Source organism: Chaetodon trifascialis, chromosome 9 (assembly GCF_039877785.1).
Source record: "Chaetodon trifascialis isolate fChaTrf1 chromosome 9, fChaTrf1.hap1, whole genome shotgun sequence".
In the NCBI taxonomy this organism is placed as follows: Eukaryota; Metazoa; Chordata; class Actinopteri; order Chaetodontiformes; family Chaetodontidae; genus Chaetodon; species Chaetodon trifascialis.
The window spans coordinates 29523946-29541277 of record NC_092064.1 but is presented as its reverse complement, the minus strand read 5'-3'; the positions used below and the strand labels follow the sequence as shown (position 1 = coordinate 29541277).

The 17332-nt window shown below is 49.0% G+C and overlaps 3 protein-coding genes across 3 annotated transcripts in view; all 3 read left to right on the top strand.

Annotated features, from left to right (window-relative positions):
• spcs2 (signal peptidase complex subunit 2) overlaps positions 1-836 on the top strand; it is a 308748-nt gene extending 307912 nt beyond the window's left edge. Inside the window, exon 6 of the transcript XR_011602473.1 lies at positions 816-836. The gene's annotated coding sequence lies outside the window, so the exon portion shown is untranslated. The remainder of the gene's footprint in view (positions 1-815) is intronic.
• On the top strand, positions 834-2551 carry cldn15lb (claudin 15-like b). Its single transcript, XM_070970503.1, has 5 exons — positions 834-1056; positions 1284-1448; positions 1916-1997; positions 2167-2280; positions 2448-2551. The coding sequence occupies exons 1-5, from the start codon at positions 840-842 to the stop codon at positions 2542-2544; spliced, it is 675 nt and encodes a 224-aa protein (XP_070826604.1). The 5' UTR covers positions 834-839; the 3' UTR covers positions 2545-2551.
• A 4496-nt stretch (positions 2552-7047) lies between these two features.
• LOC139336381 (tumor necrosis factor alpha-induced protein 2-like) overlaps positions 7048-17332 on the top strand; it is a 31891-nt gene continuing 21606 nt past the window's right edge. The window contains exon 1 of the mRNA XM_070970484.1: positions 7048-7299. The gene's annotated coding sequence lies outside the window, so the exon portion shown is untranslated. The remainder of the gene's footprint in view (positions 7300-17332) is intronic.

Below are 17332 nucleotides of genomic sequence, written 5' to 3'. Positions count from 1 at the left end.
CTCTTCTTCTCCTCCTCTTCCTCAGCTCAGTAAAGTCTGTAAGAAGCCTCTTGGATCAGCTGAAAACATGAATCCACAGAGCAGAGAGAAACACACTTTACTGATACAGGACGAGTTCAAGTACATGAAGTATTCTCAGCGTGGTATTAGTACTTCAGTGTCAGTACTCTGAACACGTGAAGTGATTCGTGTATTCTCAGATCTTTTTGTGACGCTGAACAAACTGCAGATAAAATGTTTTCGATGACGTCGAGGTGAACCGGTCACAAACAGCGAAACTGGGATTCTCGTGTGTCAATAAGTGTGTGTGTGTGTGTGTGTGTGTGTTCAGAGGCGTTCCAGATGTGCCGGAGTTCATCAACCCTGAAGACCAGCAGAGCGCCGAGGACCCCATCAGGTTCACAGAGACACCCAACGCCCGAGGAAGAGCTGCACAGGACGGACAGCAGAGACAAAGAACCTCAACTCTGAGCCGACGGTAAGACCTGCGGGGGGGGGGGGGGGGGTCGCCTCACAGCTGAACTAGACCCATGTGGTCTCGTGTCAGGGGGGTCACTGCTGGGACTGGATCATCGTTAGCCTGAATGTTCGTCTTTGGTTTGACGCTAAACGTGTTTTAGGTTTTAAACTGTTGGACTTGAGGCAGAGATCATGTGACCCAAACAGGATGTGCAGACTGGGGGGTCAGCGTGGGCCACCGAACGTGGTCTCAGCCCCTCATTTGGACATCAGAGCTCCTGGATCAGGTCCAGATGTGATCCTGTCCCGTCTCTAGTTCTCGGTGCTGACGTGCTGCTTGTGTCCAGGTGTTCCAGGTGCGTGGGGGGACGTTCAGCAGCATGGCGGTGGGCCTGCAGGTCGTGGGTCTGCTTCTGGGCGTGGTGTCCTGGTGTCTGCAGTCCAGCTGCACCTCCTCTCAGGTGTGGAAGGTGAGGAGTCAGATGGAGTCCGTGAGCAGTGGGCAGTGGCAGTTCGAGGGTCTGTGGATGAGCTGCGCCGCCACCTCGCTGGGCTCCATCCAGTGCAGCAGGTTCAAGACGGTGCTGGGGCTGCCAGGTGAGGATCAGCCAATCACAGGTGTCTGCTCAGCCTGGACTCCAGTGTGTGGTCAGGTGCATGATCACCTGCTTATTGACCATGTGTTGAAAAGAGAAAAGGGTTTCAGAGGTTTCAGCCCTTCAGAATAAAAGTCATCAGAAGTCAAACTGCAGAGTTCAACGTGCGGAGACGTGACGTCATCACGCTCCTGCTCAGTGACGCCGTTTCCGTTTCCCGCCTCGCAGCTCACCTGCAGGCCTGCAGGGCTCTGATGATCTCGGCCCTGCTGCTCGGTCTGGCCTCCATCGTCCTCTCCGTTCTGGGACTCAAGTGCACCAAGATCGGAAGGACATCGGAGGTCGTGAAGGACCAGATCGTCCTGTCCGGGGGGATCACGTTCATCCTGTCCGGTATGTGGGGCATGATGGGAAAGAACGTCTTGTTTGGTGTGGTCCTGTGGAGACTGGAACCACGGACACCTTCAGACATCACGTCCACCTGCTGTCTTCTGTTGTCTTTGTTGTCTTCTGTCTGAATGGACACTGTGACGTGATATTACTGCTGTGTAGTTCACATTGTGCCCTGAGGGGGGCAGCAGTCAAGACGTTCACCATGACATGATCTGAAGTATAAGTACTGTAGTACTGCAGTGAAGTACTCAGGTCCTTCACTACAGTAAAAGTACAAACACTTCACTGTAGAACTGCTCTGGTCAAAGTAAAATCCTGCCGATGTCAGTAATGAGGAGAACGTACCTGAAGTATTCAAAGTACTGCGTGCAGTAAAGTGTCCCCTGACTGAGGACAGTGTCTCCTGTGACTGCTGTCCTCTTGACTCTGGTCTCCTTAGATTAACGTGTCTCTCGTTTGCTCCTCAGGTGTCCTCACTCTGACCGCGGTGTCCTGGTACGCTGCCAGAGTCGTCCACGACTTCCACGACCCGACGTATGGAGGCGTGAGGTGAGACACACACTCTGCAGACTGTGTGCGCGCGCGCGTGCGTGTGTGTGTGTGTGTGTGTGTGTGTGCGTGTGTGCGTGCGTGTGTGCGTGCGCGTGCGTGTGTGCGTGCGTGTGTGCGTGTGTGTGCGCGTGACCTCCTGCTCACCCTGTGTGTGTTGGTGCTGCAGGTTCGAGCTGGGTACTGGTCTGTATCTGGGCTGGGCGGCCTCCTGTCTGGCCATACTGGGGGGATCGATGCTGTGCTGCTCCTGCAGGAGGACCTCCTCGACCCCCCCTGCACGGTAAACCGTCAGTCCACACAGGGACACGTTTAGACCACAGAGGACAGGAAGTGATCTCACTTTCAGAACGCAGATGATCACAGCGAGAAGCCTTGAGCAGCTTTTATCGAGACTTGAAGGTTGTTGTTCAAAAAGGTCAAAACACGATGTCTTCTTCTGTCCTGCAGGCAGTTTTCATACAACTTCTCCACGACGAGTCGAGGACAGAACATCTACAGAGCAGCTCCGGCCTCAGACCACAGCAGCTCCAAAGCTTACGTCTGAACGCCGCCGCCGCTCGACCACGACATCACAAGCTAATTCAGGGTCATGTTGGATGTTAAAGGTGCAGTGCAAAGAGTTTGAGTGTCAAACGTTTCAGAGTAAACCAGAATTCTCAACTAAAAGTGAAGAAAACTGTTCTGCCACAGACGTCTGAGGATCTGAAGCTAGCATGCTAACCGGCTAGCTGCAGCCCGTCCTGTCTCGTGACACTTTGTACCTCAAGAAGCTGGAAGACACACGCGAGACAGCGGCGGCGACCATCTTCTACGCTTTTTTATTCAAACAAATCAACAAAATGACAAATTCTTTCACTTATTTTCATTATTAAACAGAAAAAACAACCGTCTGACTTCAAGTTTCTGTCTTTCACTGAACCAAGACCAGTTTAATTACCGCGTCAAACTCCAGAGTCCGAGTCCTGGTCTGAACCGCTGGAAACCACCTCGGGACAGTTAAACCGGTCTCGTGTGGTCTCGGAGGCTGTGTTCAGTCCCGATCCGGTCTCCGAGCTCCAGTTCTGCTGAAGGTGAAATAAATGAAAATTAATGTTTTTAATGATAAACAGATAAATGGTTCATTTACATATTTGACAAGTTATTTGTCTGATTATGTCACAATAAAAAATAAAATAATAAATAAAAGTGAAGTTTCAGTTTCCATTCAGTTCACCTCTGTGTCAGCAGAGGGCAGCAGACCATAATATAACATGACCAACAGAAGGCGAGACCATCCGTCCTTCACTGGTCCCACAGAGACAAAATGGACATCCATAAATGTCTCCTGGAGGTCTGGACCGTCTGAACGGGACCAGCTGTGCTAACACCTGCTTCTACGAGCAAGTCAAACATCAACATCCAATCAGAGAATGAATGCAGGCGAATAAACGCGCTCAATGATCAAAAACAGACTTTAGATTTAGACAAAACGTGAAGATTATTCATGAATAAACGTGTAAATAAATGCAGAAAAACATGGAAATAAATACTAAGTCCAGAAAGATTACTTCGCTGGTCTTCACATGGTCCTTCTGGGCCACCGTACTGACGACTTTTGCATCTTTTCACCCTGCAGTACTGAGGATGTGAAATACTTCAGAGAAATGAAAGGACTATTTATTGAAAGTCCATCAGAAAAGGACGTGTGAGACGAGACAACTGGTTAGTGTCTCAAACTGAGCCTTCAACTGTCTCCTTCATGGTTCAAAGAGACAGAAAACAGACGGAGAACTTGTCTCCTTTTCTGTCCAATAAATTAAAAGTCTCACCACGAGAGGACGAGTGAGTCCAGAGTCCATCAACACATTTTAATTTAGAGCAGAGACACCCAGAGACACGTGAGACACGAGAGCAGGACGGAGACTTCCCTGTCACACACCTCCTCCTCCTCCTCTTCCTCCTCCTCCTGCTCTTCCTCTTCCTCCTCCTCCTGCTCCTCTTCCTCCTGCTCCTCCTCCTCCTGCTCCTCCTCCTCCTCCTGCTCCTGTGTGTGTGTGTGTGTGTGTGTGTGTGTGTGTGTGTGTGTGTGTGTGTGTGTGTGCAGGGGGTCAGCAGTGGGGAGGAAGAGGAAAAGATGACCATTTCCTGCTGCAGCTAGAAAATAAAACAAACAGGAAACAAGGAGCAGAACTCAATGAGGAGCGAGAGGAGGTGGATAGAAATCAGGAGTCAGACAGAACCAGCAGACAGAGCAGGAGGAGAACCAGACAGAGCAGGAGGAGAACCAGACAGAGCAGGAGGAGAACCAGACAGAGCAGGAGGAGAACCAGACAGAGCAGGAGGAGAACCAGACAGAGCAGGAGGAGAACCAGACAGAGCAGGAGGAGAACCAGACAGAGCAGGAGGAGAACCAAACAGAGCAGGAGGAGAACCAGCAGCCGGCGTTTCAGGGGAGTCAAGAGGAGCAGGAGGAGCTGATCTGAGAACAGCAGAACAAGAATAATGAACATCAATGACAGAACACAGTAGAAACAAGGAACAGACCAGCTCCTGACACACACACACACACACACACACACACACACACACACACACACACACACACACACTCTGTGGAGATGTGACTGTTGAGAAGACGTCCTGGATCATTGTTTCATTCAACCAAAGAAGAAGAAAAAAGGTAAGAACTGCTTTGTGTGTGTGTGTGTGTGTGTGTGTGTGTGTGTGTGTGTGTGTGTGTGTGTGTCACTGTGTGTGTCACTGTGTGTGTGTGTGTGTGTCACTGTGTGTGTGCGTGTGTGTCACTGTGTGTGTCACTGTGTGTGTCACTGTGTGTGTCACTGTGTGTGTGTCTGCAAGCATCAGCTGCATCACAGTCAACACAGTACCCACTTGTAGCTACCTGCTAACTGCTAGGCTAGCAGTTTCCTCCCACTTGCAGTCTTTATGCTAAGCTACGCACAACAGACAGTTTGTACAGATACAGAGATGAAGCTGAAGTGTGTGTGTGTGTGTGTGTGTGTGTGTGTGTGTGAGTGTGTGTGTGTGTGTGTGTGTGTGTGTGTGTGTGTGTGTGTGTGTGTGTGCGTTTCCTGTGCTGACAGACACCTTCCTCTATGAAAGTCTGTGTGTGTGTGCGTGTGTGTGTGTGTGCGTGCTGACTGATTGATACACTCAGAGTTGAGTCCAGGTCGTCGATACGACCTGATCACTCAGTACAAAGCGTCTCACTGTGGACTGAAGCCAAAGTGAGTCCCAGTGCATGCTGGGAGGAAGCAATTATGACATAATCGATGCAGTCGGAGTGCACTTCCTGTTCCAGGACGATAACATCCAGCCTGTGTGAGGACTCAGCAGGAGGCGGCAGACTCTCTGCCCTGAGTTTGGTCTCTCAGGCCGCTCACACTCAGAGGGACGACGCAGCCTGAGGAGAACACCTGCGGACCAGTGTGATCACCTGAGCTGATCACCTGAGCTGATCACCTGAGCTGATCACCTGAGCTGATCACCTGGGCTGATCACCTGGGCTGATCACCTGAGCTGATCACCTGGGCTGATCACCTGGGCTGATCACCTGAGCTGATCATCAGTGAACAATCAGAGGCAGATCTCAGGTGTGTTTGTAGTAAAGAATGACATGTCCATCGTCAGCTGTCTGTTTGGTTTCTGAGCAGCTGAGCCTCCGAGCTTCTCTTCATCATCATCATCATCATCATCTGACTGCTGACTCAGCGGCCTTCACTGGACGGCCTGAAGTCAAAGGTTTCCAACACGAGCTGAACCACGAGCCTTCAGGCGGCGCTCAGGGCACGCTGCTCTCTGCTTTTTCTGGGACATCTGTCCATGTGGACGTCTCACTGCCGGCAGACGAAGCTGGTGAAGAAGAGACGTCAGAGCTGCTCAGACACACACACACACACACACACACACACACACACACACACACACACACACACACAAAGATATGCACATACAGCTGGAGTGTTTGTGTGTGCATCTCTTTGTGTGTGTGTGTGTGTGTGTGTGTGTGTGTGTGTGTGTGTGTGTGTGTGTGTGTGTGTGTGTGTGTGTGTGTGTGGTGACCTGTGTTGAAAGCACAGTTGATGAATATTGTGTCAGCTCTTTTGTGAAGTGTGTGTGTTTACGAGCTGACTGACTGATGACTCCCAGCTACAGGAATGTACACACACACACAGACACACACACACACACACAAAGAAACACACACGCACACACACAAAGAAACACACACACACACACACACACACACACACACACACGCACACACACACACACACACAGACACACACACACACACAAAGAAACGCACGCACACACACACACACACACGCACACACACACTGTGATAACGTCCTTGTTGAATGAACAGTGATTTTTTTGCTTGTGATTGGACAGAAATAAAAAAAAGGAAACAGGAAGTAGTTTGACGTTCAGACAGAAAGTGAGGGTGAGACTTTCATGAGACCTGGACCCAGGGGGGACCCTGGTTTTCCTGTTTCAGTCAGAGGGCTGGACCTCCATCAGTTCATGAAGTTTGTTTGACTTCAGCTCAGTCAGAGCCTGAAGACCAGCAGCAGATCTCTGATCCTGGTCCAGAGTCAGGCAGTCCAGACCAGATCTGCAGGTCTCAGCAGTCCAGACCAGATCTGCAGGTCTCAGCAGTCCAGACCAGGTCTGCAGGTCTCAGCAGTCCAGACCAGATCTGCAGGTCTCAGCAGTCCAGACCAGGTCTGCAGGTCTCAGCAGTGAGTGCCTTCAGTGACTGTGATGCTGCTGAAGCTTGTCTGATCTTTGGCTGTTGAACTCTGAGAGGATGTGGCTACTTCCTGGAGGACGGAGACAGCAGAATAAAGACGTGCTGCTTTTTGTTGCTTTGACAATCGTCCCTCCGCTGACCCGACTGAGCTGAAACAGGTTGACCATCACGATGTTGCTTCACTGTCCCTGACAGGAACCATCAGGATCTACTTCCTGTGACGACACACACCCTGCTGTCAACTCCTCTTTATCAATAAAGTTTTAAAAGATGCTGCCTCGAGCTGAAGCTGAAACACCACTGAACCTTTTCTGACTGCGCTCCTCCTCCGACGGCCACATTTCCGACCGCGCCTGAATGCAGCGCTGCAGCGGTGCCTGTCGGGTAGTTGAGTCGCTGCGGATCAGTTGAGCAGCTGGTCTGATCTGGTCGCAGCTCCGCGTCTCCCCGAGAACAGCCGAGTGTGTAACCGGCGCTTGTGGCGCTTGAGTCGGGCTTCTGGTGCCGGTTTGAGCCGCTGATCCGCCGCGATGGGTCCCAGCTGTGAGTACCACATGATGATGATGATGATGATGATGATGATGATGATGATGATGAAGAAGAAGAAGAAGAGGTTTTACTCACTGTTTGAGTCTGCTGGCTGAGGTCAGAGAAGTTTCCTGCTGGAGCACTAAAGTTTGAGAGAGAAGAGAAACTTTCAGAGATTTTTCTTGACGTTTGAGGACAAAAGCGATCAGAAACAAACATCTTCATCATTTTCTGCTTCAGTTCAGAAAATGTTTGAAGCCCAGAGAGCAGAAAGCGATGAGCAAGAGCAGCTCCTGATGGTGTCATGCTGTCGATCGATTGATTGCTTTTATTGATTCGGGTCTGGACAACGTGACGGGGGTCTTAGTGTGAGTCTGGTGCAGGTCTGGTCTCAGGTGTTCAGGTTTCACGGCGTCGCTGCAGGTTTGAAGGTCAGTGGACGCGAGCCGGATCACTGCGGTCTGGTTTGGTGGAAGGGGTCTGAAGGTCGCGGGGTCGTGGTCTCGGTCAGATCCTCATAGAAACTTGTGGTAATCGCTGACTCAGCTCATTTTTCTGTCTTCATCAGTGGCTCCTCACTGAGGAGCACGGTGCGTTCGAGGCTGCAGGAAATGTCAAACTTTAGCTTCTCTGCTGTTTCATGAATAAAGAGCAAAACTGTCTCCATGTACTTTTACACCACTGCAGTACTGCAGAGTGTGGTACATGCACCTGGTGCGGGTCGGGGCCTCCGGTGCAGGTCGGGGCCCCCGGTGCAGGTCGGGGCCCCTGATGCAGGTCGGGGCCCCCAGAGGTCTCAGTGTCACAATTTCGTCATGGTTCTGGTCTTGTTGAGGGATTCTGTGTCCAGGTCTGGTTTGGGGGCCCCTGGAGGAGACCCTGTGTGTGGTCTGAGGTCATTTGTCAAATGTTTGAGTTTATAACTTCATCAGGATGTCTTCATTGAAGACATCAGCTGATCACATGACATCACAGATCAGTGTGTGTGTGTGTGTGTGTGTGTGTGTGTGTGTGTGTGTGTCCACAGAGGGTTTTTATTCTGCGCTGCGTTCACTGACACATTCTCTGAGGTTTCTACATAGTTTCCAAATGCGCTGAGTCAGAAGAAGAATGCTGAAGTCACTCCTGCCTTCCTCCTGCTCCTCCTCCTCCTCTGTCAGGCTGCATGTGAATAACAGAGGAATGAATGAGTGAATGGATGAATGAGTGAAGCTGCAGTTACTGTGCTGGAAGGATGAAACCAGTCTGTGTTTCACTTCCTGTCACGTTAACTTCCTCCTGAGAGACAGAAAGTAGAACTTTTCTCTGTCCGTCTTTGACCTTTGACCTCTTCGCTGTGAGGTCATTGACCTTCTCTGAGACACTGAACACAGCACAGCTCTCTTAATGTACAAGGCTTCTTCATCTTCCAGCAGTCTTCCTCATGTGACCTCCAGAAAGCTAAACATCATACACCATAACATGATCTTACATCTGTAACAACAACAACAACAACAACAACAACAACAACATGAAGAGTAATAATGAATCGACTCCTCGTTAAGCTCCGCGGCGTCCTGATGAAGACGACAGACTGATGATTGTTTTAGGCTCAAAAAGCTTAAAGTGCTTCATATTAATGATTAATAACGAATGAGGAAACACTCTCTCTCACACACACACACGCACACACACACACACACACACACACACACACACACACACACACACACACACACACACTCGGTCGTTAAAGTTTTACTGGTCTTCAGAGGTCATAAAGCGAGTGTTAGAACACAGAGACACACCCAGACTTAATGTCCTCCATGTTCAGGAAAAGTACTGACGCTGATACTGCAGTAAAACGTATACAGAGTATACAAAGTAAAAGTACTCAGTGCAGTAAAGTGTCTCCTGTGTCTGTTGTCCTCTTGTCTCTGCTCTCTTTAGATCATTGTGTCCCCTGTGTCTGCTGTCCTCTTGTCTCTGCTCTCTTTAGATCATTGTGTCCCCTGTGTCTGCTGTCCTCTTGTCTCTGCTCTCTTTAGATCATTGTGTCCCCTGTGTCTGCTGTCCTCTTGTCTCTGCTCTCTTTAGATCATTGTGTCCCCTGTGTCTGCTGTCCTCTTGTCTCTGCTCTCTTTAGATCATTGTGTCCCCTGTGTCTGCTGTCCTCTTGTCTCTTTTCCTGTTGGAGTTGGTTGAGGTGGAGCTCATTTTAAACTAATGATTCTTTTCATTCTGGATCAATCTGCTGATCGTTTCCTCCATCGATCGATCGATCGATTGATCGGTGGACTAACCATTTCAGCCGTCCAGCTCTTGAACTCATCAGAGCAACCTGACTGCTGCCAAATCTGAGGCTGCATGCAGAGCCTGAACTGAACCACAGCCAGAGTTCCAGCTGCTTTCTGCTCTTTGTGGCTTTAGGATGAGTGTGAACGAGTTTGTCTGACTCCGGTTTCACTCCGGTTTCACTCCGGTTTCATTCCACACTTTTCCTGTTTTCTAGAAACTTAATCAGACTGAAGAACTTTAACCTGACCTGAAGCGTGTGCTCATAAAGCCTTAGCATTAGCATGAGCATTAGCCTTAGCATTAGCCTTAGCATGAGTGGGTATTGTTCTCAGAAATAACTGTTTTCAGGATGAAGAGTCGACTCTTTGCAGACACGTTAACGTGGACATGTTAAAGCAGATGTTAAAGCTGCTGCTGATGCACCTTCGCCTGTTTGTGCTCAGGTGTGCGATCAGGTGACCTCAGTTCAGCAGCTGTCTCTGTAACTTCAGTTTTAGGACGCCGGGTGTCCTCGAGGCGTAACGTCCTCCGGTTTGCTCGTCTCGTGACGTCTCTGCTGTCCCAGCTGCACTCCTCCCTGCAGGGAAACGTTTCTCTCTAACAGCTGTTTTCGCTCATGAGCGATGCTGAGTCGACAGATTTACTTGATGAAGGACAGATGCAGCGTGGGTAACCGTGACCTCGCTCACACACCGACAGTTTGATTATTGATCATTGACAGTCGTGTTTCTGAAGGATCAGCGTGAACGTCCTCCTGTCATGATGCGTTCAGAGTCCTCATCGGTCCCCTCTCACCTCGGTCCAGATCTCCGTCTCTGCCTGCAGGCGATCTTGTGCAGCCGGCTCTTATTATGCTGGATTTCCGTCTGAAGTTTGTCCTCTGTGTGTCCTGACTGTTAACTGTCCGTCCTGCTGAAGGAATGTCTTCATATCTGACTGGAAAAGATGGAAAAATGTGGTGAATCATGACTGCGACACTCATAAGAGAAACAGTTTGATCCTCAAAGATCAGCTAAGCTAACTAGCCAATGCTAACGGTCATATTTAGGTAACAACTCAAAACTGAACTGCAAAACATTTTGACCTCACCTTTAAAGCATCTCATGTTCTTTGGCGTCTCCACCAGCAGGACACGTATAATGCTAACCAAGTTCACCATCTTAGCTTAGCATGTTAGCACGTTAATATTTATCTGTAAACACATCGTCCAACTGAGGCTGAATGTCGTCACTTCCGCGGTTGTTTGATCATAAATCAAAGTATTGGACACATTAACACGTTGACCTGATGATGGCGCCGGATGAAAAGATCAATAAAGTTATTCCAGCTCATCCTGAGGAGAACAGGAACGCCGATGAGATGTTTCAGCCTGGAACAAAGACGGACAGATGGACAGAGAGACAGATGGACAGACAGACAGATGGACAGAGAAACAGTAACATCCAGAGCTAAAAACTGATCACATGTCAGAGAAGCTAAGCTAACTTGCTAATGTTCACAGTCCTGTTTCTTCTACTGGAAGTCAAACTAAATGAGCAAACACACCTTTTGTTCATGTTAGCATGACTCCCATCACTCCCTGAGTGGAATATGTACATATAAAACTAAATATATTTATATAGAAACTGTTGCAGTAGACAGGCTGATTACTTCTTGTAGGGTTACAGTTCTATTCGCAGTAATCCGTCTCGAGCTGATGACGTAAAACAGATAATCAGTCGTCATTGATCAGCTCCACTCAGCCAGTCTGAGACGATGGCGGTTTAAACTGAGAGGTGGCTGATGGGACTTTGGAGCCATTAAAGTTCTTTTTATCAGAGCGGCTCTCATCAATCATCTACTGTGATGGTTCTACAGTGGACACAGTCTGATCTGGGATCAGTTCAGGGCCATAAAGTCTGTTCAACCATCTGCTCCACAGTTTTTTTATCGGCTTCTACTAAAACTGTCAGACTCGATGTTTATTTAAAAAACTCTAAATCTGCAGCAGAGTTAAACTTCTGTGTCATAAATTTGTATTTATGTTGTTTTCGGTCTGTGCTGTGCTCTTATTTGCTCTTATTTAGCTGATTTAGCTTTCAGGCTTTAATTGTTCACATGTAGCTGAAGGTGTTGGTGCCGCCGAGTCTGGACTTCTGGACGTCAGGTGACGACACGTTGATTCATCTGCACCAAAACAAACACAGACGTGCTGTGTTTTTGAACTACGGACTGAGCCAGGCTAGCTGTTTCCCTCTGTTTTCAGTCTTTATGCTAAGCTCGGCTAACTGCACCCTGAATCATTAGCAGCAGATTTCTAATCAGAAAATTTCTCCTTAAAATCTGTCCTTGAAGCAGAAAATGTGTCTGTTTACCAGGCAGGACGGGGCTAAAGAAAGAGCAGTTGCATTGTGGGAAATGTAGGATCCAGTGTTTTGAGTAAATGTCAGGACAGACGACCTCGTCTGTTATTCATGACATTCAGACGTGTTTCCACATCAAACTGCCCACAAATCACTTCAGTGATGAACCAGCAGCTTCCAGACAGACAACACACACCGTGCGTGTGTGTATGTGTGTGTGTGTGTTTTGTCAGCGAGGGAAACGTGCTGATGAGCTGAGTTTAAAATGGACAGAATGATGAAGTTTGGGCAGGAAGTGGGCGATCAGCTGCTCTTTGATTGATTGCTGTTGTTTGGAATGAACTGACCGTTCTCGCCGTTTCCTTCACATCAGCTGATTAACCAGACGTTCGTCTCCTTCTTGCTGGAGGTCAAGGCTGAGGTCTGCGCCTCCGTCTGATTGGATATCTGCTTCTCTTCCTGGTTTCCTGGTTTCCTGTTTGTGTTTGGCTGAAAGGTCATGACCTCGTCACCTTCACCTGACGGTTGAAAGTCGTGTTGGGTGTGTGGACACGCAGAGAACAGACGCTAACAGGATGTGCTGCGTCCACTGATGTGTTTCTGTCTGTCAAAGCTGGACGTGTGTGTGTGTGGCGTTCAGAGACGCTGTGTGCGACGTGCAGGTTCACCTTCACATCACCTGCAGTCTGTTTGTGTTGTTAGCGGCTCCTGTTAGCAGCTCCTGCTAGCGGCTGCTGTTAGCGGCTCCTGTTAGCTGCTCCTGTCAGCGGCTCCTGTTAGCTGCTCCTGTTAGCGGCTGCTGTTAGCAGCTCCTGTTAGCTGCTCCTGTCAGCGGCTCCTGTTAGCTGCTCCTGTTAGCGGCTGCTGTTAGCAGCTCCTGTTAGCTGCTCCTGTCAGCGGCTCCTGTTAGCTGCTCCTGTTAGCTGCTCCTGTTAGCGGCTCCTGTTAGCTGCTCCTGTTAGCAGCTCCTGTTAGCAGCCCCTGTTTGCAGCTCCTGTTAGCGGCTCCTGTTAGCTGCTCCTGTTAGCGGCTCCTGTTAGCGGCTCCTGTTAGCAGCTCCTGTTAGCGGCTCCTGTTAGCAGCTCCTGTTAGCAGCTCCTGTTAGCTGCTCCTGTTAGCGGCTCTTGTTAGCTGCTCCTGTTAGCGGCTCTTGTCAGCAGCTCTTGTCGGCAGCTCTTGTTAGCTGCTCCTGATAGCGGCTCCTGTTAGCTGTGTGTCTGTGATCCTGAAGGAAAGTTAAAAACAGGATGGTTCTCAGGGAAGTTCTTGGGAGTCTTTCTTTGTGATTTCTGGGTGGATTTGTGGATGTTTGTTCTGGTTGTATCGGAGATGATGATATCCTCCGGTGACTCACGTCGAGTCTAAAAATACGTGTTTCCTGTCTGTTCATTCGGATGAGGATCTGACAGAAATGTGATTTCTGATGCAGACTGTCGGTTGCTAAGGATTCCCTGTGTGTCACAGCCACTTCCTGTTTTCAGAACACCTGCGTGCACCTGTACCTGTCACCTGGTGTGGTCTCACCTCCCACCTCACAGTTTGAAGGCCTCTGGTCTGACGGTGTGTTGGTCTGTAGAGCTTTAGAGAGGAAAGATCTGACTGAGCGCCTCAGACGAACGCTCGGCCTGCCATCCTGGTCCCGGTGTTGTGGTTGCGACTGGACCACACCCAGCGGTGAGCAGCAGAGACCCAGGAGTCCTTCGCCTCTGACCGTCACAGTATCGCTGTCCTTTCCGCTCCCATTGTTTGTGTCCAGAAGCTTCCGCGATGCCCTGCGACCCTCTTGAAGAAAACAGGTTGTGTGTGAGCGCCGCTGGGCTCCGCGTGGGTTTCCTGAGCCTGCCGCCGGGGCTGCTGGGTATTTATGGAACCAACACCGCTGAATCACTTCCCACTTCACCCTCCACGCTGTGCTGAAGTGTGTGTGTGTTTGTGTGTTTGTGTGTCGCTTCCTTAGTTGTGCAGTACTTTCCTTTACAAGTACTGTACATTCACTCTTATAATATTTTCCTGTGTGTGTGTGTGTGTGTGTGTGTGTGTGTGTGTGTGTGTCTGTGTGTGTGTGTCTGGCAGCAGTGGCGTGAGGCTGCAAAACCAACATCATGAACAACATCCGCTCCCACACACACACACACACACACACAGACACACACACACACACACACACACACACACACACACACACACACATACACACACACACACACACACACACAGGCTTACGATCATTTCCTGGACCCTCACCTTAACCCGTCTTCACCCTGAAATTTCAAAGTCTACGTTATGAGGACGTTTTGTCCCTTAAGGATGGCGAGTTCTCACACACTGAATCGGACTCGCAGAGACGTTCACAGAGACATCTGGACGTCTCGCTGGTGTTTCTTGTTGTGCTCGTTTTGGCCTCTTGGGGGCAGCACAGGGTGACGTTGTGTTGGGGTCTCTGGTTGAGATGATCCTCCAGAGGTGAATCTTCTCAGGTGAGTCTGCCGCAGACAGACTCAGTGAGAGACGAGCTGGTGGACATTTAGCATTTAGCAGCTAAAGAGCTAAAGATATTTCCCTCAGGAGCTGGAGGAGACCAAACACAGAGCTAAAAGAGAGAGAAGAGAAGTTTATCAGGTGACACAAACACCTGAACCATTGTGTTGTTCTGTAATAAACACCTGTGTAACGTCTCACAGGTGATGATGTGTTCATGTCCACGAAGCGTGAACGTGACGTCACTGAAAGTTCAAAGTTTGTGCCTGTCCTGCATGTTTGATGTCTTTGTTTTCTTATCAATCACTTTCAGTATTTGAGGAAGTCAATAATCTGTTGAAGATATGTAAAGAAACCGTGACGTCCTGTCTCCACTCTTGGTTTCACAAGCGTCCTCTCAGAGGACATTTTGGAGGTGATGTCAGATCGGACTGTGTCCACTCCAACAAGTCATTCAGTAACTGATTAAATTATCAGTGTTTGCTCATTGAAAACCATCATGGTAACAGTCATTCCTTCATCGCCGGAGGGCAGATTTTTATTTAAGGAGTTTTCTGTGAATCATTACAGAGCTGATCTCTGATCAGTGAAACCTGCCGTCTGTCAATGATTCATGACTTTATGTCTTAATTGTTCATCGCTGTGTGAATATGTGACTTCAGCTGCTTTATGAGCGGCGGACGAGTCAGAAGCCTCCTGCTGACCTGCTCTCTCTGTCAGTGACGCGCTGCACGTCATCAATATGTCATCGTACGTCTTCATATGTCCCTGTACGTCTTCATATGTCTCTGTACGTCTTCATATGTCCCTGTACGTCTTCGTATGTCTCTGTACATCTTCATATGTCTCTGTACGTCTTCGTATGTCTCTGTACGTCTTCATATGTCTCTGTACGTCTTTGTATGTCTCTGTACGTCTTCATATGTCTCTGTACATCTTCATATGTCTCTGTACGTCTTCGTATGTCTCTGTACGTCTTTGTATGTCTTATATTATGTCCACTCACTTACAGACCAAATGTTTGCAGTCAGTTTAATATCACTCAGGTTAGTTTACTGCTGACTGAAGCATCTGTATTGTTGCTATGGTTACCTGTTTAATACACCTTGACCCTTCAGCCAATCAGAAATGAGCATGTTTTGTAGTGATAGCACAGAGTCGGGTGTTGACTTGTGGAGCAGTTTCCTGGTTGAACTTTGCCCTGTGGACTGGGTGTCGCTGGGTGTGAGTGCAGTGTCGCAGTGTGACGATCGTTTCAGGGTCTGGGTGCGTTCACATGAAGGTGAAACACACCGGCAGCGTGACGCAAGTCAAACACCTTCACCTGCTGTCTGTTGCGTGAGTCAACACACCTGTGCCGTCTTTGATGTGCTAACTCAACACTGTCAAAGCAGCACCTTGATCACATTCACCACCCAGATCAGCAAATCTTCTGCCTGTGCGAGCGCTGAACTTCAGTTTGCGCTTCCAAAGCGGTGCTTCAGATGACTGTCGTGTGAAAGTGTTGGTATGTCACCACAGCCGTGTCACTGTGTCCATTGTCCATTCACGTCCTGCTACATGTTAAACACGTGTGTGTTCCCATCTTGAACTCGGGTGTGGTTACCTAACTTTATCCAGTGAAATGTGATTTGGGGTAACAAGTTGTCACCTCGTCATCACTGCACATGAGGTGCAGAGCGGCTGTGGTTCAGGAGGAAGAGCGGTCATCCGCCAATCAGGAGGTCGGTGGTTCGATCCCTGGCCGCAGCAGTCCACATGCCGAAGTATACTGAACCCCAAAACTGCCCCGATGCTGCGCCATCGCTGTGTGAATCGCCCTGGATAAAAGCGTTTGCCAAATGACTAATTGTAAATGTAATGAGGTGGAAGACGTGATGAGGGTTGATACTCTGCAGCAGAAGCGAAGTCCTGCATTTAAAATGTTACTTCAGTTCCAAATTAGTTTAAAGTACGAAAAGTAAAAGCACGGTTAGCTAATGTTGGCAGCTCGTAGGCGATATCTCAGTAGAAGGTGTGTCCCTCGTCCACCTGGTCCTAAACTGAACCGGACGTCTTTCAGGAAGAGGAGGAGGAGGAGGCTGATGTGTCGCCGTGGTGAGCGTACGTCAACACAGGCTGTGTGTTCGGTGTTATCTGACAGGTGCTCATATGGTGTATCTGTCTTATCAGCAGAGTCATTCAGAACTTCCCCACAGCAGGAACACAACAGGTGTGTCCTTCAGGTGTGTCTCATGTAAAGAAGATCCGACTTTTCCGAAAAAAATTTAAAAACTGCAAGTCCTGTTAAACGGGGACGTTCTCTGAACCAGGACCAGGTTGTGTTGGTGTATGGAGGATGCAGCGTCATGCCGTTTTATGGTGGAGTCAGCAGGGCGTGTAGCATCTGTCTCCAGCTGTTTGCAGCTCTGCAGCTCGTGAGAGGTGACAGGCTGAAATCTCCCATGACAAGACTTACAGAGTTTGGCTGAGAGTTTTCCAAGGAGGAAACTCGCTCAGCCAGCAAGTGCTGTGCTTCTTGGCCGAGGACTGTTGGGGGAATGTAAACACTCACGAGGATGACAGATGAGATTCCTCCTGGGGAGGAACTTTGTCTGCACTCGAGAAAACTGATTCCAGAATACTTCCCACATGTTCGGGTCAACTCTGGGAGGGTACCAGAAGCTCAGGGAAGCATGGAGGACTGCAGCTCTGCCTCCTGGTCTCAGCTCTTGGTTTTGGTTCATTAATAACCAAAGTAATGCCGTCCCTCCTCATCAGACCACGTGTTCTCCAGCTGACTGCAAGCCAACACTGTACGATTTGCTGAAAGAGAGATTTTGAGCTTTTTGCAGGAACAGGAAGTGATTGTTAGATATATCTTGGCACACAAACTGAGTTTTGAAGATAATGTTAATTTTATCTGTGTCTTTACTCTCGTAGAAACTCTTTGAATATTTGTGGATCAACGA